At 32.5% G+C, this 21,679-nt stretch overlaps 2 protein-coding genes across 2 annotated transcripts; one reads left to right on the top strand and one right to left on the bottom strand.

Moving 5' to 3' along the window:
- Window positions 1-431: 431 nt before the first annotated feature.
- On the top strand, window positions 432-13,896 carry LOC123219198 (phenylalanine--tRNA ligase beta subunit, cytoplasmic-like). The gene is made up of 21 exons (XM_044640992.1): window positions 432-664; window positions 917-1,002; window positions 1,150-1,205; window positions 1,356-1,459; window positions 1,708-1,837; window positions 1,915-2,030; window positions 2,802-2,868; window positions 3,542-3,583; window positions 3,771-3,812; window positions 4,254-4,330; window positions 4,690-4,816; window positions 4,910-5,077; window positions 5,695-5,823; window positions 6,949-7,050; window positions 7,151-7,282; window positions 7,903-7,977; window positions 8,320-8,427; window positions 12,620-12,712; window positions 12,795-12,878; window positions 13,348-13,429; window positions 13,662-13,896. Exons 2-20 carry the CDS (start codon window positions 945-947, stop codon window positions 13,414-13,416), a joined length of 1,779 nt encoding a protein of 592 aa, XP_044496927.1. The 5' UTR covers window positions 432-664; window positions 917-944; the 3' UTR covers window positions 13,417-13,429; window positions 13,662-13,896.
- A 601-nt stretch (window positions 13,897-14,497) lies between these two features.
- LOC123219743 (peroxidase 7-like) lies at window positions 14,498-15,804 on the bottom strand. The gene is made up of 3 exons (XM_044641726.1): window positions 15,478-15,804; window positions 14,994-15,342; window positions 14,498-14,916 (listed from the first exon to the last, which is right to left on the bottom strand). Exons 1-3 carry the CDS (start codon window positions 15,802-15,804, stop codon window positions 14,498-14,500), a joined length of 1,095 nt encoding a protein of 364 aa, XP_044497661.1.
- Window positions 15,805-21,679: the final 5,875 nt, after the last annotated feature.

Genomic DNA, 21,679 nt, shown 5'->3' with positions numbered 1-21,679 from the left:
CTGAAAAGTAATTAACTTTAACTCAACTCAAATCCAAAATTATAGTTCGAATTTGAGTTCAAATTAACTTGAATGATGGGTATTAATCTTGAGAAGAAGAAAAAGAAGGATCATCGATTAAAAAGAAAAAAAATTGCCAATGAAGAAGAGTTTTAATGTAACGACCCTAATGAGCTTTTGAACTCAAATTAAATTGTTGAATTAAAACTTCAATTTGAATTCAACTTATACATAATAATAATATTAAATTTAATTATTTTTTCAAATTCCTATGTAATGTGCTATGGTCTTCCAAATCTCATCTTCAAAGATACTAATCAAACCAAATAATTAAGATCAAATAAAAATGCATTTTGCTTAAACTAAAATAAATAACTTAAAATGGATAATTAAGGGCGTTTAGTCTTCTAGGAAAGAAATCGGGTGAATTTGTCACTTTTTGAATTCTGGGGTGTCCCTGTTATTACGAAAACTTTACGGGCGACAATGTTTAAAATCTCGTTTCAAATTCAATGACTCTGAACGCAGCAAACCCTTATTCAGAAAACTTGAGCAGAACGCAAAACTGAAAAGTTTTAGTTGAAGCACTCTTGTATTTGGCTGGAGTCGAATTGCTGCTCCGGCCGCCGAGCTGCCACCCTTTAGTCGCCATCTCCGGTCACCAGTAAGTAACTTGCCACTTTTTCCAATCAATAATAGTGGATTAATCGATTTGTTTGTTTATTTGTGTTAGTGTTCGATGATAAGCAGTAAAATAGTTGAAAATGTTAAAATCAAAGTCTAAAAGCTGAAAATGATCCTAGACATTGTATGGAGCCTTGCGTTAAGTGCAGTTGTTGATCGTCAGGCTCTGTATTAGTGAATTCAATTTTTTAGGGTTTTTGAAGATCCCTTTTTTGTTGTTGTTTCTCTTTAGAGAGAATTAGAGGCTTAGAGAAGCTGCAATGCCGACAGTGAGTGTGGGCAGGGATCGTCTGTTTGCTGCCCTTGGCAAGGAATACAGTAAGCTCCAGTCTTATCCTACATTTTCACTTGAAAAAACAACTTATAATGCATCTTTTAAAAAAAAAAACTAATTTTGCAGTTTTTTTTGTGCTGAATTTGATCCTCAATTTGATTCTATTTTTGGTTTTTCTATATGATTCACAGCCCAGAAAGAGTTTGAGGATCTTTGCTTTCGCTTTGGCATTGAGCTTGATGATGTGGTGAGTTTTACTGATATATTTAATCTTTTTATATATTTATTTTTTTTGTGCTTTATGTTTTGGGTTAATTGTAGTGAAGGCAGTGAATTTTGGTGAAATTTTTAATATGATGATATAAATTGTTGACCTAGACTTGTGATTGTTTGTTAGACAACTGAAAAAGCAATAATTAGAAAAGAAAAACACTTGGATGAGGGAGAAGAAGAAGAAGGTGATGAAGAAGTTATTTACAAAATTGAAGTCCCAGCCAACAGGTATCATTCAATTCAATACTTTTAATAGAAAAAATAAGTTTTGCATCATTTGGAGACCTTCTTTCTACAATTTGTAATTTCCGTTGCTGGTATTTCGGCAAAATTTTAACAATGCGTAGCACTTATTATCTTTCATTTTAGAAACTAGAACATTGAGTATTTGACAGTCTTGAGTCCACCCAGCAAAAACTGCATTCCTTACAGTAGTGAGGTCTTCAATGATTTGTTTATATATGATCTATGCACAGGTATGATTTGCTCTGCCTTGAAGGGATTGCTCAATCTCTCCGCATTTTCAATGGACAGCAGGAAATGCCCGCATACAAAGTTGTCAAGATTGACGAACCGGCAATGCTTCAAATGCATGTTAAACCAGAGGTATATATGAATTTTTTACCATTTTGGATGCATGGGTATTTGTTTCTTATAGTTTAACATTTTTTTAATCTTTGCAGACATCTATGATTCGTCCTTTTGTTGTCTGTGCTGTTTTAAGAAACTTGTCCTTTGATGAAGCGAGTTATAACAGCTTCATTGATCTCCAAGATAAGCTTCATCAGAATATTTGTCGGTAATGTATTCTGGCTTCTTGAGCTCTTTGATTTCTTGCATTTAACTGGTTATGGACAGTTGTATTGATAGCTTTGATATATCTACAGATTATCAGTATTTGAAGCATTTGTAATAAAATATTAGGATATGATAAATCTAGATAGATGGTAGTCCGTAGAGAAGGTGGAGATTTTTTTTCCTACATGCATTAACTGCTACCATAAATAATCATATAGTCATACTTTGTATTGATTTCGACCCTGAGGAAATGGATATACTGATTCTTTTACTAACATATTGAATATATGATGTTAAATTCTTAGTGTGGTAAGGTTGCCTTCTGTGACAACCTGTTTAGCTGGATGATTAGTAAAATGTTGCTAGTTGGATTTATTTATCCCATTGATATGATATAATCCATATGCCTTTTTTATGTTGTTGTTTTGGGGGTGGCTGTGGTTGCTGCTGTAATTGGAAATTAGATCTTATATTCTTATGGGCACATCAGTAATACTTTGTGTGACTTTGAGCCTTTTGCTGTGGTAGCTCCATATTGTGTCCTTGCATGAAGTTTCTGATTTGCTACAAATTTGTTTTTTCGTTATGATAATATTATTTGCCAATTTCATGTCACTTAATTCAATGTTTTTAATCTTTATTTGCTTTATATTTTCAACAAAAGGATTTGTTGGATGGTTTGTCATCATTTCTTCTCATATTTGAATCTTCCTTATAAGATTCTATATTTTTTTAAGAGGAAATACTTACATTTTCTTATATTTTAATTTAGGCGAAGAACCCTTGTTGCGATTGGTACTCATGACTTGGACACTTTGGAAGGCCCTTTCACGTATGAGGTGGGCTTGCTTCTGCAATGCATGCTAATTTTCTTTGGTATTTATTTATTTATTTTTTCATTTTATATAAGAATTGAAAGAGTTTATTAATGTTAATTGGGATGTACAGATCTTTCTCCTTTCAATTAAACTTGAAGTCTTCATGGACTGTAGTGCATGTTATTGTGATACCTTTGCTCAAAAAATAATAAAGGATGTTAGTCATTTGCCCTAGGACTCAGGGCTTGATGGTATGGTATTACTAGGAAGTGACAGTCCACATTTATGGCCTAATGATTCTCTCTCACTAGGTGATGTAGGATTTAGCAACTAAAGGCTTCCACCTTGATCATATTTTGGCTTTTTACTTTTGGAGTAGTTGATGAAATGGTCATCAAACCATATGTTCTCATTTAAGTTCTGGTATGGATAGTGGTATTTCTATCTGTATTACTCAAATAATTTCTGAGCCAATTAATCTCTTGGCCTTTCTTCTGCGGGGAGATGATACTTTTACTTCCAATAAGAAAATTATGAATGGCCTTTGTTCTGCTAAGTCATCTTTTGTCTGAACTTGATTTTCCATTTGAGCATTAATTATTCTGTTTGTTCTGCCCTAATTTTCTTGATGCTAATTATCAAAAAACGTTAATGAATTTACAAGAACGGGTCATTGTTGGTTTTTCGTTTTCAGGCATTGCCACCTTCGGAAATCAGCTTTGTGCCTCTGAAACAGGTAATTGATTTTGTTTAGAATGTGGTTCTTTGATTCTATTTCTTTTAATTTGAGCTTGCATCACATGTTTGAATCTGTGGTCGGGGCTGTCATGAAATCAAAATTTTGTTGTTTTTTTTTTTTTTTGTTGGTTTGTGTAATATGTTATATTATAACTGACATTTGTATTTTTTGTTATGGAATGTAGACGAGGAACTTCAGAGCTGATGAGCTGATGGAATTTTACAAAGTTAGTCCTAATTAGTATCTGTTTTTATTTTCTGTGTTGCATCTGAAAGATGGGATTGATGTATAAATTTCTATACACTTGCATTGCATCAGCCCATGGCCATCTATATTTTTGTCTGGCACAGTGAGCCTTGTCATTTTGTTATAGGTGTAAATGCTTTACTACTTCAGCCATTAATTAATAAAAATGGTTCTATTTTAGCCAACACTTCGTCTCGTGGCTAATAGTCAATGTTGCACTTGGGCATTTATGCATTTCTGGTAATCACCAGTAACATGAGTTGATGCAATTGTCAAGTGTCCTCTGGTTCTATGCATAACCTTGTGCATGAATTGCAGCTCATTTTCTTTTTTCTCTTTTATTATTTTTTTGTGAATGTATTTCTTAGAGATATTTAATTTTGCTAATCTTGATGTGTTCTATCATGACAACATTTGGCAGTCAGATTTGAAACTGAAAAAGTATTTGCACATAATCGAAAACTCACCAGTATACCCGGTCTTATATGACCGGAAAAGGTATGATGTATTCTTGATAATAGTAGTGTGATTATCATTCAGAGATTTTTTAATTTGCCAATCAATCATTCTGTTAAATCTATATTTTTTCTTGATCGATCTTATTCTTCTAAATACAATTTAAGGTTGTTTACTAAAATGATTTTGAGTTCATATAATTGCTTTTAATGAGGGTGCATTGTATATGGTTTTGATATTTGATGTGTAGATTCTTGTTTTCTTTTTACAGATTTTTCTCTTATGCTTGTCCATATTTTTGGACTGCTTGTTTTCTTCTGTTTAGTTCTGTTTCATAAAAACAACTTTCACAGTTTATTGTAAATAATAACAATACTACTACATTCTTTTTGCCTCAATAGAACTGTACTGTCTTTACCACCAATAATTAATGGTGCTCATTCGGCGATCACTCTAAACACCAAGAATGTGTTCATTGAATGTACTGCCACCGATTTGACAAAGGCCAAGATTGTTTTAAACACAATGGTATGTTTGCAAAGCTCAAGTTTCATTAGCTTACAATTTGAGTTTCTTAGCAAATGGTAGTGACAAGTGGTTGAATTTCCTTTGTTCTCCCAGGTAACGATGTTTTCTGCATATTGTGAAAGAAAAAATGAGGTGGAACCAGTTGAAGTGATATATGCTGATGGGAAGTCATATGTTTATCCTGATTTGTCAGTCTTTAGTATGGAAGTTCCAGTATCTTATATCAATGGTACAATTGGAATCTCTCTAGGGGCAGAAGAGGTTAGTTCCTGTTTTCTGTCATTTCTTACACTTAAGTTGTTTCACGAATTGATAACTCTCCTGTTCAAGGGCTATTGTTGTCTTTCACTGCATGATATGCTGGAAATACTTATTTGTTGATTTTCTCTTTTGTCTGAATTTCACATGTATAGCAAAATCCAGTGGCATCTGATTGTGCGATCTTCACTGCTTGTGTGACTGATCTTCTCCTGTGAAGTTTTTTAAATTAGAATATTCATTAGGGCCTAATGATCAAAAGTTGCTGATCTGAATTACTGACTTTTACAATATTTAAGAACAAACGTAGTTAGAATTATTAAGGAAGCTTTGGTAGCTTCATATGCTTTGAGGTGGCTTAACATTGGATTCTTTTGAAAAGGAAAAGGTAGCTTAACATGGTTTTCTATGGAGATTCTGTCATTTATTCTTTGCCAATCCTTAGACAGCTATTATCATACCTATTGGTGGAACCTAGCTTTCTTTACTGATCCTTTGATAATTAGTTTTACGTATTATTATCATGCAATGCAGAAATACTCTGAATCTATTCTATGCAAGTTATCAAATGATTACAACATATTTTGTGCAGCTATTATATATTTTTTCCTTTCCTTCAGGTCACTAGCTTGTTGAACAGAATGCAATTACGTGCCGAAAAGGTTTTATCACAAGATAATGATTGCTATATTAATGTACTTGTGCCTCCAACAAGAAGTGATGTTCTGCACCCCTGTGATGTTATGGAGGTATTTTTTTTTTTGGTTAAGGCATGAAAAAGTTTGTTGAAATAATATTGATTTATGAAGGATGGACCAGTAATTTGCTAAATACCCGACACACACAAAAAAAGGAAAAAGAAAATAGAGAACAACTTCACCTTGGAATTAAGAAAATTAAGACTATTTCAATCCTGTTGTACCAAAAAAAAAAGAAATTCCCTTAAATTGCTTTTTAACAAAAGCCTGCAAAGAGGCAAAAAATCTTTCCATATCAGCTCCATATCCTCATCCTCAGCTTCATCTGAGATTCTTTTATTTTTTTCAATCTGGCTAATCCAAATTGATGTATAGCATCTCCATATGACACAGTATCGCTAACCTCCCGATGAGCAACTGTGGTCAACGAACATTGAGATGCAGACTTAGTTATAACCCGATGTATATCAGCCTCCCTAATAATCTTGAACCATAGCATTAAATCTATAGTGCAGTGAATAAACAAATGGCTAAAGCTTTCTGCCTCCTGTGTACACAACACAATGTTTGAAGACTGAAATTTCAGGCCACCGAAACTAAATCACACTGTATTTGATCTTTCTGTGAATTGAACTTTAGAGTGGCATTTGACTCCCAATTTAAGATGGAAGGGATGCTAACTTATTGACTTTCCCTTAGAATTTCTGGAAAATTCAAAATTCCATGCAAGTGAATTATAAGAGAAAGCCATTTTACTTTAATAGGACACCTTGGGAGCTTCGGAGAGAGTATATCTCAACTATTAATCCCACAAAACTCAAATTCTATTCACCTTAAGAATGGATTAGAAAATGTGGTAGATTTTTGGTGTAGCTTTCCATGCACCCCTTTAAAAACTCCTAAGCACAAAGTTTGTATCCGATCCATTTTCATGAATCCCATTGATACTCTCTATAAACCCTCATTATCTCCACCAGCCCAGCAGCCAAAAATTTAGAGAGAGAGAGAATAACTTCCTGTGAAACTAATGCAAAATAGGATTCTCTCCAAAGATCTGCACAATGACTCCTAGAAATGCTACATTTCTGTTTATTAAAGTGATAACAATAGTTATATTTAATATATGAAGTGATTTAGCTACTGGGGTTTATGACAAGGCGTATTTTCCCTCTCTAGGATGTTGCAATTGCCTATGGGTACGATAACATTCCAGCAGCAAAGTATGAATCTGTGAAGCCACTTTCCTTGAATGAGTTCAGTGATCTATTAAGATTGGAGGTAAAGAAATGATACTGCTTTAGTTCATAGTAAGGCTGTATCTTTATCTTAGTACCAGTAGTTTTTCTTGATTAATTTTTCTGTTGCATTTTCCTTATAGATTGCAATGAATGGATTTACAGAGGTGTTGACATGGATTTTGTGCTCTGCAAAAGAACTTTCCTCTATGTTAAATCGAAAAAGTGACAAAAGAACAGTTGTTATTGGAAATCCTCGTTCATCTGATTTTGAGGTTTGTATAATCTGTTGTCCTGACTTGGTCTGTACTCAACCGTACATGTATATCATAACTCATGTAATGATGATAGGACATAATTTCAGATTTAATCATCTTAACTACTTGAGTCTTTTTGGCCATTTATTTTTTCAAGTGGAATTTTAGTAACAGTGAATATGCATGCAGCAGATATTACATAGATAAGTTGGGATCCATTGTAGCAGTACAAACAAATAATTAATCAATTTAACTTAATTCTTTGGTATATGCCACTACCAATTAAGATAAACCTAAACAGAATCTTGTCTGTTCAATAATATATGCCATATGTGATAGTGGTTTGCTGGAGATTTCTTTCATGTTTTCTTTTAACTTTTAATGTCCCTTTATATACCCATCAGTGGTTTCTTCCAACTCAAGTTTCTTCCTTCATTTGTTTTTACTTTCACTCCTTGTCACTTGCTCCTTTTTATGTTTTTCATTCCTTTTTCTTATCTATAGCAACTCAATCACTTAAAACTTTAGAGTTATATTTGTCTCATGTTATTCATCAGTTTCAGTTCTTTGTAATTATTAGTGGTAGATTCATTCATTAATACTTATTTGGGGTTTGATTGCTTCATCCAATTTTGTAGGTTGTGAGGACCACTCTGATGCCTGGTATATTGAAAACTGTTGGGCACAACAAAGACCATGCAAAACCCATAAAGGTAAAAATCAGTTTTAATGTAGCACATTTGTTCTTTTATTGTTGGAATTTTGTGATGTAAGGACAAGGTTGGTTGATTTACTGAGGGAAAGGTTGTTGCTAAGTGGCATGCATAACTTTTACTGTAGAAATAAGCCTATATACTTTCTTTTATGAACATCATACAGAGTCATCTTTGTGTACTCTTTAAACAATTTTTAGAATGATTTATTATGGTTGGATTAATTTGCAGCCAAGTTTATATTGTGTGCTTCCTCACCACTTGTTGGATAAGGGTGCCAGCTTTTCATCTGTCATTTTTCTGCACAACAAAGCTTTCCTGATATTTAGGTTTTGGTTTTAGATTTTTGAAGTGGGTGATATAGCAGTTCTGGATGAGAATAAAGATGTTGGAGCATCAAACAGGCGCCATCTTGCAGCGCTGTACTGTGGTGCTAACTCAGGATTTGAGGTAATATCTTCTCACTAAGCTTACTGAGAATTTCACCGTCTGGAAGTTAAGTTGTGGTTTTCTGAATGTTGTTTATTAATTTCATTTTCTGGCAGTGACGTGTAAATATAAATTTGTTCTGGCAAATACTTGAATTTGTCATGTTCTTTAATCAGAAGTATTATTAACTATTATGGTCTGGCAATATTCCCCAATTTTGAATCTGCTGCCTCCACCAAAGGATATCCGGCTTATTGAATGACTTTCAGATTTAGAGATTTTAAGGTATAATGTTGCTAAACCTGTGATAAACAAGTTTAGATGTGCAGTTTAGTTGGTCCACTTAAGTCTAATAGGAAAAAGAAAAAGGTTCCAAGCCTGTGTGATATCCGAGGTCCAAAGGATGGTGTGGTGGGCAGAAGACATTATTCTATTTTAAGCTTCCAATGTCTCTGATAGGTACCTGGGTATCTCCTTGCTGGAAAATCTCTCCCGTGGTCACCTTTGAGTTTCAGTCTGCACTTCTCTACACTGTCACTCTTCTTTCAATGCAACACAGTCACCTACTCAATAACACACATAGCAATACAACAGTACAACAATATCAAGTTACTAGAAATGAGTTCTGGATTTCATTACTGCATAAAATAGTCAATATCACACCAGAATCGGTTTACAAATCTCATCACAAAACATTCAGATTCTAGTGATTACAGATTGCATAAGCATTCCTAGCACTGATTCTATGCTTGCTTGGCATTTGAGAGGCCAACACTGTCCTTCAGTCCCTCTCCAACTTTCCTGAATTTTTCTGCTCTCCCTTTTTCTTTTTCCTCTCCTCTGCTTTTATGCCTCATGACAGCCAAGCCTTCTCATGGATTGCCATGTCCCCTCTCCAAATTTGGTGGTCCTTGCTCCTATGAAATTGCCGTCTGCTCCTCTCCTTTGCTGCCATGTGTGTTTGTTGTCCAAAGTGGTCCTTCCTCTTCTTGGTGTGATTTGTGCTCCCATTTTTGTCTCGTGCAGGTAAAATTTTTGTTTACTAACAGTTTCACAATGGTGAAGTTGCATTTTAATGCTTTTGATGATGTTGGGACTAAGGACATATCAACAAAGTCATGAATGATATTGTCAAATTGGAAATTGTTAGGAACCCAGCCAATATTCACCTAAGAAACAGTAAACATATACAACAAATAAAGAAAAACTATTTTATTTATAAAAGGGAATTACAATAGGATAAATTGATAATTTGAGGAGCTAGGGCCTCCCAATTCCGGCCATTTAAGGCTACCCGCAGTTAAACTGTCCAAAACTCTAATTTTCTTCTCTTCCAACAATCCTAACTACCCTTTTGATACATTTAGTTCACCCCTAGAACTGGGACATGTGTCCTCTGAAACCGACTCTTCGAATTGCTAGTTTATCCTATTGTAGTACCCTTTTATCAATAAAAAAAATTTTGCTGTGTTTGAGTTTGTTTGCTGGTTTTGGTTGAATTTGACTGGGTTCCCTCCCAGATTTTTTTTTTTTAATGAAACTAAATTACTTCAAACAAGTGTAAAAAAAGTTTGTAGCATACAATTTCCTTAAGTAGGTATATTGTTTGGTTAAGGATTTACAAATTTCTTATGTAGATATATTGTTTGATTAAGGATATCAATTTCTGGATTAGGGTACGAGCAATTCAAATACAAGTTTATGTCATCCCTGATTCTAAATCAATACCCCACTGTAGGAACTTGTATGCAACAAATCCAGTCCACATGAGGTTTCACCTAATCCATTCTTAAACTTTCAAGAGTGGATTGGCTTGGATTTTTATTTTTGCCAATAATGGATTGGGTTATGAGTTATCTAAGGAAAGATCAGCAAAGTCATGAATAATATTGTCAAATTGGAAAATTTATCAAAATAGTTACTTCAATTGAGTTTAAAGTTTGTAGTATACAAACTTTTTAAGTAGACATATTGTTTGATTAATGCTTAGAGATTACAAAAATTTGGATTTGATTACAATGAATCCAAATCCAAAATTTTGTCATCCTTAATTAAACAATATATCTACTTAAGAAATTCGTACACTATAAATCCAATGCATGTGAAGTTCCACTTAATCCAACTCAAGCCATTAAGAATGGCTTGGGTTGGATTTGATTTTTGTGGTAATGGATTGGGTTATGGATTACCTAAAATGTTAGATTCTATAATCTATGTCTAAGTACTAATAATTAAAAAAAACACATAAATTAGATTAGCTAATATACCTTATTATGAATTTATTTAAAATTATTAAACAACTTCTAAGTTTATTTATTTCAAAAACTTTAAATGTATTGACCCTTTGTTGACCAATCCAGTGGCTGGAATGGTAGCTGGCTGTTGGAAACAGGTCATTGGGTACAATAATCTGGTAATTGGAGAAACTTTCAACATACCATGTTGATAAAATTGGTATCAAAATAATTATCTTTGGACAATCTATTAATTTTATAATTTGTTTATAGTAATGAATACATTGTTTACTTGAGATCTAATAGCGAAAGTTCTGGAACCATCAGATTCCAAGGATCAACCTTTATCATCTTTAATATAGATAGATAGATAGATAGATAGATAGATCATTCAAAGATCATTTTAATACCAATATTGATTCTGGAACACAGTATATAATCAATTTGGATTAAAATCCATAGAAATCCAATTCATTGGATTGTTTTGTCATCCCTAGTTTTTTCATTGGATGGACGTTATAGAGCAGAAGTACAAAAGGTGCCAATAAAGGGATGGTAAAAAAATTTAATGGATTGAAATCCACGAATTATTATCCAAATGGATTGTCTAATAGCCAATCCAAATCTGAAATGGATAAATATGGATTCTATAAATAGCTATACAAAGGGGTTGAATTGGGATATGAATATACAATATCCAAACTTCTATCTAAATCGTTTAAATATTTTACCTTGAAAATTATGAATTGGTCTCCATACTCTGGTTGTTGGCCGTTGAAATCCGGTGAATGGAAAATTTTCGGTGGGTTCAAGAATTAATATTCATATGAAATTACGTTTTTGAATGATCTATTGATATAAAAAGTTTTGATGTCACTAGGTCAGCATGAATTAGATTCATTCAGTTTTTCCTTAAATTAATAAGACAGGTTAGGTCATCGAAATTTAAATGTTTTAGTTGTACTTAAATATTATTTTGACTTTACTGTAGACATGTTCTTTGTAAAATCAAATATAGGAAGGATCAAGATGACATAGGTAGATTGAGTTGTCGATAACTGCTAACTATGATTCTTATGATGTTATGGAGTTTAATTGCTCCATTGTTGACTTGTCACCATTCTTTGTGTAAGCCTTTGAACATCTTTTTCTTCTTTGTTTTGTTGTTCATATTGCACATGGTCTGTCGGTTTTTTAAGATCTGACACTCTCGCAGCGCATGCCTCGCCTACTAATGTGACCTTTAATTTCTTAATTTAAACATACTTTATATATATATATATATATATATATATATATATATATATATTCTAAAGATTAGTTACCTTTGAAAATATACACACTTGTGGCCTTCTGCTAGAAAATTTACATACTTGTGTTTTGCTGTATGTTGTTTGCTTCCATGTTTTTGATTCATTGAATATCACAAATTTTTACCCCATGCAAACTGTTCAAGTTTGACTTGAATGTTACTCATGTTTATTTGTGGCTTAATAACTGTTATTAATCTCTGTGCCCAAGCCTACTGGTTGGCTCACCACTTATGTGTAAAGATGTCTAAAAGAAATATAATTCACAAAAGTAAAGGTTTTTTTTTTTTGCTATATTTAGCAAGTTGATTGTAGACTTTGTGCCCACCTTTGGAAAGTGGCATTTATCATGGAAATAGGTGGGCAATTATTTTTCATGATCAAGTTCTAGAAATATTATGTGATTATTTCTGTCCTGCACTCAAAAGATGACTTGAAGTTTCAAAAAAATAAACTAAGCTAACATTCATTGCTACAAATTTATTTGTAGAGAAAGGAAATTATTTAAATCAGAGCTTTGAGATCTGCAAACTTAAGCAAATTTTTACTTTCAAAATACAGAACAGAAGTTCAAGCTAGGGAATTCTTTTTCCTGTACAATGGGTTCATATTATTTGAGTTACTTCCAATGAATTGAAATGACTGACTTCTTTAACCTTATTGTTGCAGTTGATTCATTGCCTAGTTGACAGAATAATGGAGGTTGTAGGGACTAAGTTTGAAGTGGATAATGATACAGCATACTATATAAAATGTTCAGATGTAAGTATATTCTCCATGATGCTGTGTCCATGCTCCCTACTATGTTAAATAACGATGTATTCACTGTCTTAATGTTCTGAAGGAGCCCGAGTTTCTTCCAGGCAGGCAGGCCAGCATTATTTACAAAGGGGAAAGCATTGGCTTTTTTGGTATTGTTCACCCTGAGGTATTTACAATCACTTCCTCATTCTAGGAGTTGCATTACGATTTGGGTTAGTTATTGTCATATAATCATTAATCCTCATGCTTCTACAATATTACACCATGAGCTGATGACTGTTCTGGATGTAATTTTGTTAAAATCCTAAATTCTAATATGCTTTAAGTCAATTTAATTGATTATTGAGTTGATATTCGGTTGCTGATATTGGAACTCAAGTGATATTATTTCTCTCTTTTAGTTTATTTTTTTGGGAACTCTTGACTGAAATGTGGTTAAATCCAGGCAGTTGATTCAGTAATGTTTTTTCCTATTTCCCGTTCATATTCTATCATTTGTTTTGGTTATGATCTCTCTTGCCGCAATCAGAAAAGTAAAATCATTCCTTGCTACTTGAATTTTTCCCTTTTTTTTTTGAAGTTGGTAACAGTTGTGTTTCTCATGGTCAAATGTGGGTTTTTTTTTTTTGGTTCAGGTTTTGAACAACTTCGACATTCCTGATCCATGCTCCTTCATGGAAATTGACATCCAGAGTTTGTTGTAGGGCCATAACCAATGTAAGTCTTTAATCTTTCTCGAGTTAAATTGTTTGTAAATAATATTTTTTATCTTTTCATTTTCTATTTTATTAAAAAAAATGTCTTTATGTTTTCAAGAATTAAATGATAACAAAGGTGTTCTTCTACTTGGAAAGTACAAAATTATAATGTGTTTTTTTCAGATTAAATTTTTAAAAAAATATATATAGAAATATTGCTGATGAATTTTTTTTTTCCAATAAATCTTTAGGTTCAGCAGAGCCATTGTTATACTGGTAGCATGACCTCTCGATAGGAAAAATTGACTGGCTGGCCCAAGAAAATATAGCAATACATTATTCAGGATTTTGTTGACAATTTTACTGAAAATTTTGAAATATTTCAATTAATACTGGTTGATGCTTTATTCTTTGTTTTGGTTGAAATTATAGAAATTGTTCAATATGAACCCTTTTACACCAAAAACTTTATGATCGCGTTTTGTATCTGTTTTGTGTTTTAAATATGCCTGTTTGATATTTAATAAATAAAAAATTCTTTTAGTTTAAGAAAGAATAGTTTATGAAGTATGGCTAGCATGTTTCTTTAGACACTCCATACATTTATGTACAGAGAAATCCCACCAGAGCATCTAATTTAGTTTATGGAATAGGGTTGGATTTGATCTGAGTTTGAAATCGAGTTTAGATTGAACAAGACGAGTTCAAGTCAAGGATTGAGTTTGTTTCTATAAACAAGTCGAGTTTGAGTCAATTCGAATGTTTGAATTTAAGTAAGTTCAGATTGAATCCAAATTCAAATTGTTTAGCTTCAATTTGTCAATCTTGATTTGACTCTTTTGGATTCGAATGTTGGGTTTTGTTTAAACTTGACTCAGATTGAATTCAATCTTATAACGGGTTTGAAAAAGTTATTCAGTACAATATATTATCTAGCAATGGATTTTGAAGTAGAAAGGAAGGTTTTACATGAAGGTTTAGACATACATATATATGGAGAGAGAGAGAGAGAGAAGAAAAAGAAAACTGTGATTTCTCTTAGATTGATGAACCAGAAGGATAAAGCTTGATGAAATCAAGATCAAATCTAATACTTGTGAGAATTAGCAATGCTGCAATTGGTTCGAATTTCGCCCTCATCGTTGCCTGTTAGAACTCCAACTTTCCCAAGCTTTGTTATTGAAGCTCCAAATAATTGAGTGTAGATATCGGATGTTATACCGTTAGCCAGTGCACTGGCTATAGGTTTGGTTCTGGAGTCAGAATACAGAAGTTGATCTGTGGACAGTAATCCCATATTTTTCTCAAGATATTGGTAGTAATCGGTATCAAAAGTGTTGGGAGTTGTTGCATCTAAAGCCACATATTCTGAAGACCATCTGCATTTTCTCTGCAAATAGTTCAAGTATTTTTTGTCAATCGATTCATCCGGTTTTCCATATCCGTTGAAGTTGTAGATCCGGTCTTGAATCGCACCGCATGATGATCTTCCAATTGTATGTGCTCCTGGAAAACATAATAGACTTCGATGATTTCATTAATATATATAGTATTACTCTTTGACATATTTAGTAAGATTTTACCTGAGAGGATGACTAAATCAGAGACGTCTAATCCCATGGATTGGAAAAGCTGAAGAAGTGTAGTGATGCTTTCGTAACCTGTAGGGACTAACTCATCAGCTTCCTTGGCGTAAGAATACATACCGTCTTTCCTTCCATATTCAACTGTCCAGTATGTGCCACCATTAACCATCCGAGTGGCATCCCTTGTGGCGGCTGTGAGAATGTCGGCACAAGACACAGTTCTTGGGCACTCCTTCTCAATCTCCTTCTTGATATCATCAATCACTTCAAATCCTCCCAATGTTTTACTTGCATTTGCCATCCTTTCACTTCCCTCGTGGTTTAGAAGAATTGATGCATCACAACCCTACATACAAAATTGATATGATAAATATAGGAAACAATATTGCTTCATGTGCTAACAACGGATACAAATGTTGATATATTATCGTGCAATTGAGTAATTTTGAATCTTGAAAATCTGAAAGTAAAAATAACATACCCTTACGGCACAGTCATGGAAGTGCAACCTGAGGAGACTAGGAGCAATGGAGTTATCCTTATCATACCATTCTTTAACCTTTGTATATATGATTTTCTCGACATCTGGGCACGTGTTACTATAGTAATACCGTGATAAGTAATTGTTCAATGGCAAATGAATATCCGGCAATGTCGGCATATCATCTTCACCACCGGAGTATTTCTCAGCTTCTAAGGTTACTTCTTCATGCTTGTAACTGTTGCCAGGATAGGCAGCTGACACAGAAATGATCAAATGGAAAAGAAGAATGATGGAAACCGGGAAGGAAATTGATGAACTCATCATGTCTCTGATTAATTTGTTGGAAATGATACAATTGTGGAATGTGTATACACATTTATATAGTTTAGAAATGTGTTATTTTGGTTGGTATAAAAAGAGCTACGTGAGAAGCACAATCTTCTGCCAGGCCAAAATATGACTTCCCGGCACGTAGTATTATGCATTGCACATTTGCATAATTCCATTGAATATTTTTGTATTAAAGAAAGGTCTGACTTGCAAGATTTTGTAGTGTTGGCTGATATTCTCAACGCTAAGTATGTACTCTGATAGAGTTGGTAATTTTCAGTATAATTTGTTAACCCAACACAAACAAGGTTTAAGCCCGAACAAGAATTGAGTATCTAAATATAATTTGGATTATCATCTTGGATCTTTAATAGGACCAGATTAAATCTAAATCATGTTTAAATAAGGTTTAGTTTGAATTTAATTCGAATGAGTTTCAACTCAAAAACAATTTTACTTTGGATTCAATTTGAGTCAACTTAAATTTGAATGTTCAGAATGGTTTGAACTTGGTTTGTTTAAACTCGATTTATTTGATTTAAACTTAAATTCGAGTTCGAACAATAAGGGCAGTATTAAACCCTAATGACATATCATTTGTGAGAAAATTTTGGAGATATTATATATTATGTAAAAACAAATCTGGTTATATATGAGATAATTTGTCTCGATCAAAGATAGGATTCAATATCATGGGGTATGTTTGTTTTTATTTATTTTTTAAATAATTTTGGTCAACAAAGGTGTGGTGATGGAGGCGTTAGAGTTGATCTCAGCCGTCAAAATTAAAAAAAATAATAAATGAGCACTACAATTATTGAACCGGGTTGCTATGAAGCTCTTTGCTTTCCTCTTTTCAAACATACAAATAATAGTTCAATATTATGATAGAGACCTTAGGGTTAGGGTTTGAAATTGATTCAATTATTGCATGCAATTCTTGTATCCATTAGACTTTAAACAATAGGTATACAGAGCTAGTCGATATCATTATTAGGTAAATCCACAACTTATATGAAGTGTTTTTCTTCTTCTTTTTTTTTTTTTAAAACAAGTTATGATTCGGATTTAAATAATTCGGATTGAATCTGATCTTATTTATAAGTCAAAGATTTCACAAATTGATATTATTGTATGTTAAAGGGAGTGAGAGACTGAACTTTGAAATTTCACACCTGAACCGGTTGCTCCACCTACCATGGATAATCATAACGAAAAATTGAGCTAATTAATTTAAGTATTATTTTGTCAATATCCATTTGGACATAGTATCTATGTGTAGTTTTGTAAAAGCTGGTGGATCTTTAACAACATTATTCCGAAAATAAATTAATCTAAATCAGTATTTATGGTTGGCAAATTGTTATATATGAACAAAATTGCATGATCAGATAATGTAGTGGTTTTGATTATTACAAAATAAGAAGCCATTGAACAATATTCCTTTCCTGGTCACGGGAAGAATCTTTGCTTGCATGCGAAAGTCCTAGTTAGCCCTAGTACAATAATTTTATAGGCCAAACGACTTATTCGCACCAAGTTTTTATATATTCTCAAGTCATACCCATAGAGTTTGAAAAACTTAAAACTTTATCTATGAGTTAACTGCGGTTAAAATTTTTTGTTAGAAGTAGGAGTGAAATCATCATTTTACCAATAATATAAAAAACCAATTAAAATTCATTATGTTTTTCCCAGAAAGTTTTAACAACTAACAACTTCACCAATGTCTAAAATTTTTTAACTTTCAAAGGTAACATCTCTCCGACACTTTCAGAAGGTGTGACAAAGATTCATCTTCGTCAACTTCATTAATTCTTCTAGAATTAATAAAATCTTCGTCGATTTCAAATAAATAGATGTGTCTTCGTCAATTTGTCTGGAATCGATGAAGATACGTCTTCTTGTACTAGAGTGAAGATTTGGTGGCCGGAGATGATGAGTTGAAGCGTTGTTGCCAGTGGTTGGAGATGGTGGCCGAAAAGTGTTTGAAAAATAAACCCTGAGTTTTTATTTTGGGGGGGAGGGGGGGGGGATGTGTTACTTTTGAAAGTTAGAAAAACTTAGGGAGGGTGAAGTTGCTAATTTTTAAAACCTAAAGAGAAATTTTAATAAATTTTATATTTTTTTAATATTATTAAAAAATGACAATTTTACCTTTATCTCTAATAAAAAATTTTAATAACAGTTGGCTCATGAGTAAAATTTTATGTTTTTTAAATCTCGTAAGTATAACTTTAGAAATACATCAAAATTTAGATGGCAATAAGTCCTTTGACTTAATTTTATATTGAGATTTTAGATTTTTCATATATAGTTCGACCGAGTTCATAAAATAAATCAAATTTACGTTAATTTGGATATCTAAATTTAAATCAATGTTGATCAAATTTAAAATAAAAATATTTGAATTGAATCTAACTCTTAATTCATTAATTTAGATTTAGGTATTATTTAATCTCTATATGAATCTATGCATGAGTCATGTAAAAGATGAATTCTTTTGACGAAAATGGTATATTTCGTCGATCCATCAGAAAGAATACTAATATTTTCGAGGTGTATTATCCTCATAAAAACCAGTTTGAAAAATATTTCATAAAATTCATAAAAAATGAAGGTAGTGAATGGTTGATCACTTTTGTTAAAACTCTTGGATTCGAATTGTCCAAACTTACATCAAGCAAATTGAGTTCACACTAAAAATTAAATTTGTTTTTATAAAACGAAAATTGAATTCAAACATGTGCAAATCAAATCTATTTATATTGAGTTTAAATCTTAATTTGTTAATTTTGAGTTGATTTTTTTAAATTTAAATAATCTCAAATTAGATTTTATTCAAACTCAATCCTGATTGAATCCCAACCCCAATAACATGTAGGAATTCGAGTCTAGAATCCAAATGAATAGACTAATAGAGTAATATATGACATTAAGCTTGCTTTTAATAATTTTTCTAATGAGATAATAAATCAGCATCTTAAATACAATTTATGTAATATGATGCCATTTTAAACCCGGAATCTAAAATACATGAAACTATGTATACAAAAAATTTTACTAACTTATTCATATAATTTAATATAGTAGCATATGAGTGGTTGACACAATTTAGTAAAATTTGTTTATACTTACAGTATTAGTTATCAAAAAAATATTAGTGCGAGTAATCCTAAATATTTAAACAATTCTTATAAATTTAATTATACAAATGTATGTTCTCGTATATGATCAAGTGTTTGATTTCTCCAATCTGAAAGTTTTTTTTGGTTTCTTCGATCTAAAAGTTTTATTTGGTATCAAAGCCATCACCATGTCTCCCAGTTGCAATCGTGCGGTGCGGGTGGTGACGCCGACATTGCAGTGTTCGCCCGGGGCTAGCAGGGAGCTAGCGCACAACCAGCCCGCGTGGGCGCCGGGGTTGCGGAGCGTGGTGGTATGTTACGATCCTAAATGCAAGGTATGAGACTTGGATCCCACATTGGAAAGTATGAGCAACTAATGTGGGGTTTATATGGCCTTGGGCTCTCCCATCTCAATAGCTAGCTTTTGAGGTGTGATTCTCCTAAGGTTCGTATCATTTGGTTATTTTTTTATTTCGAAATCATCTAATTATAGATTATCATATTAACAAATTAATTCTAACATTAAAAATGTTCACACGAGGCTTGATAAGAAACTCAATCGTTATTAGTCAATTTTATTAGTTGTTGCTAACAGCCACTGATTTCGATAAGAAACTCAATCGTTAGCTTTTACCCATAAACTTTCAAATATTCTTACTTACATTTTGAAAACAATCCATGCCTTCCAATTCCAGGAAACTTGATTTGATTGGGATATGATTTCAACTTGTAATTTCATATGATAAATGACTTTGATAATGTTACCCAAAGAAAACAAATGACAAAATGCACATACACTCAACACGAGGACTAGGGCTGGACTCGAACCGAGTTTATTTGAGCTTGATTCGAACAAATCCATTCGAGCTCGGTTCAAACGAGTCCAAAACAAGTCGGCTCTATAAAAGCTTGGTTGAGCTCGAGCTATTTGCTAAATTTTTTAATTAAAAATTTTAATACAAAACAATATATTTTTGATCAATATGTATTAAAATGATGTCATTTTAATAACGAAATAGTTAAAAACTCAAGTTCGAAATGAGTCGAGCCAAATTTGAGCCGAGTTTAAGCTTGACTTCCACGAGTTCGAGCTTGAATTCGAGTTCTACTATATATAAACTGAGTCGAGCTTAATTTAGTTCGATTCAAATCCAACTCTAATGAGGACATAACTACATATTTATCTAAAAGATGGAAGAAGTTCATAGGATGAAGAAAATATTGTTTTGTTTTATCTAATTTGCATCACACTCGCTCTCTCTCCTTATATATATTACTGTGTTAAAATATGAATAAATTGAATTACGGTATACACAACTATATGAATAGTTATATATTTATACTTATCATAATAATGTAAAAAGAGAAAACATATATTAATAATATTTGTTACCTTAAAAAATCATATATTTAAGATATATTCTAATATAAAAAATAATATATTCTAACAACTATAATTTTACATAAAAACTCTAACTCACAGATATTTGATGCGTACATTTGTAGGTTGCATTTTTGTAGTAGATGTATATCATTGATCATATATGCTTTGCATGTCAATCATACTTACTTAATTCTAGATGACCAATATTTCATTCGTTAACCGTTGTATTTACTTAAGTATAATAAGAAATTTAACTATTAAATTATAATGTTTTCGCTACCATCACATATCCCATCCACTTAAATAGGAAATTTGCTTCTTAAGATAAATATTATCACTTATATTTCCAATTATTGTTAGATATTTTCTAAAACACTCAAACTTATAAATGAAATATCTTTAATTCTCAACGATATCTATTAATGAACTTATTTAATTTACTCTCACTTTCGACATAATGGGCCCCCAACAGGAGGCTCACACGACGGACTATTAACTCAGTGGTAGAACGTGCCCCTGATAATTGCATCGTTGTGCTTGGGCTGTGAGGGCTCTCAGCTACATGGATAGTTCAATGTGCTCATCAGCGCCTAACCCTGAGATGTGGATCATCCAAGGCATATTAGTATGACGTATTTCTTCTGTTTGAACTGGGGGTTTGAAACCAAACTCCTCCTCAGAAGGATAGATTGGGCGATTCAGATGAGATGCAATGTAGATCCAACTTTCTATTCACTTGTGAGATTCAGGCGGTCCAAGGGGGACCGCCACGACTCCTCTCTTCTTGATAAGACCGCCACGACTCCTCTCTTCTTGATAATCCATATCTCTCTTATTAGTGTATGAATAACTATCTCTCGAGCATAGGTTTAGGTTCAGCCTCAATGGGAAAAAAATGGAGCACCTATATATATATATATATATATATATATATATATATATATATATATATATATATATATATATATATATATATAATTGTTGAACTCTACTTCAAAGGCATGATTAGCGCCGGTAAATTGAGTTTCTCACTGAAAAAAAAAAAAAAATTAACAATGTCTTGTATGTTTAATTTTCTTGAAGTAGGCGTGTTTTCATAGCTCGCAAGAAACTAATACTGCAAGAAAACACATAAGTTAGAACTAAATTGGAAAAAAATATACATAATATATGAGGAGAGAAGCTAGAACAAAAGAATAAAAAAAGGCCTGCAAGAATTTGGAGTCGGCAGCAGGATAACTCAGAAATGAAAAGCCACAAAGCGACATGGGGATTTGGTAACATTTTCTTATACCTAATTAATTAATGATTAGTGATATTTAAGCCTTAATTAAATATTAATTAATGGTACTTGGAG

Source organism: Mangifera indica, chromosome 6 (assembly GCF_011075055.1).
Source record: "Mangifera indica cultivar Alphonso chromosome 6, CATAS_Mindica_2.1, whole genome shotgun sequence".
Lineage (NCBI taxonomy): Eukaryota > Viridiplantae > Streptophyta > Magnoliopsida > Sapindales > Anacardiaceae > Mangifera > Mangifera indica.
Note: the sequence above shows the minus strand (reverse complement) of the source record. Positions and strands in the feature narration are given on the sequence as shown.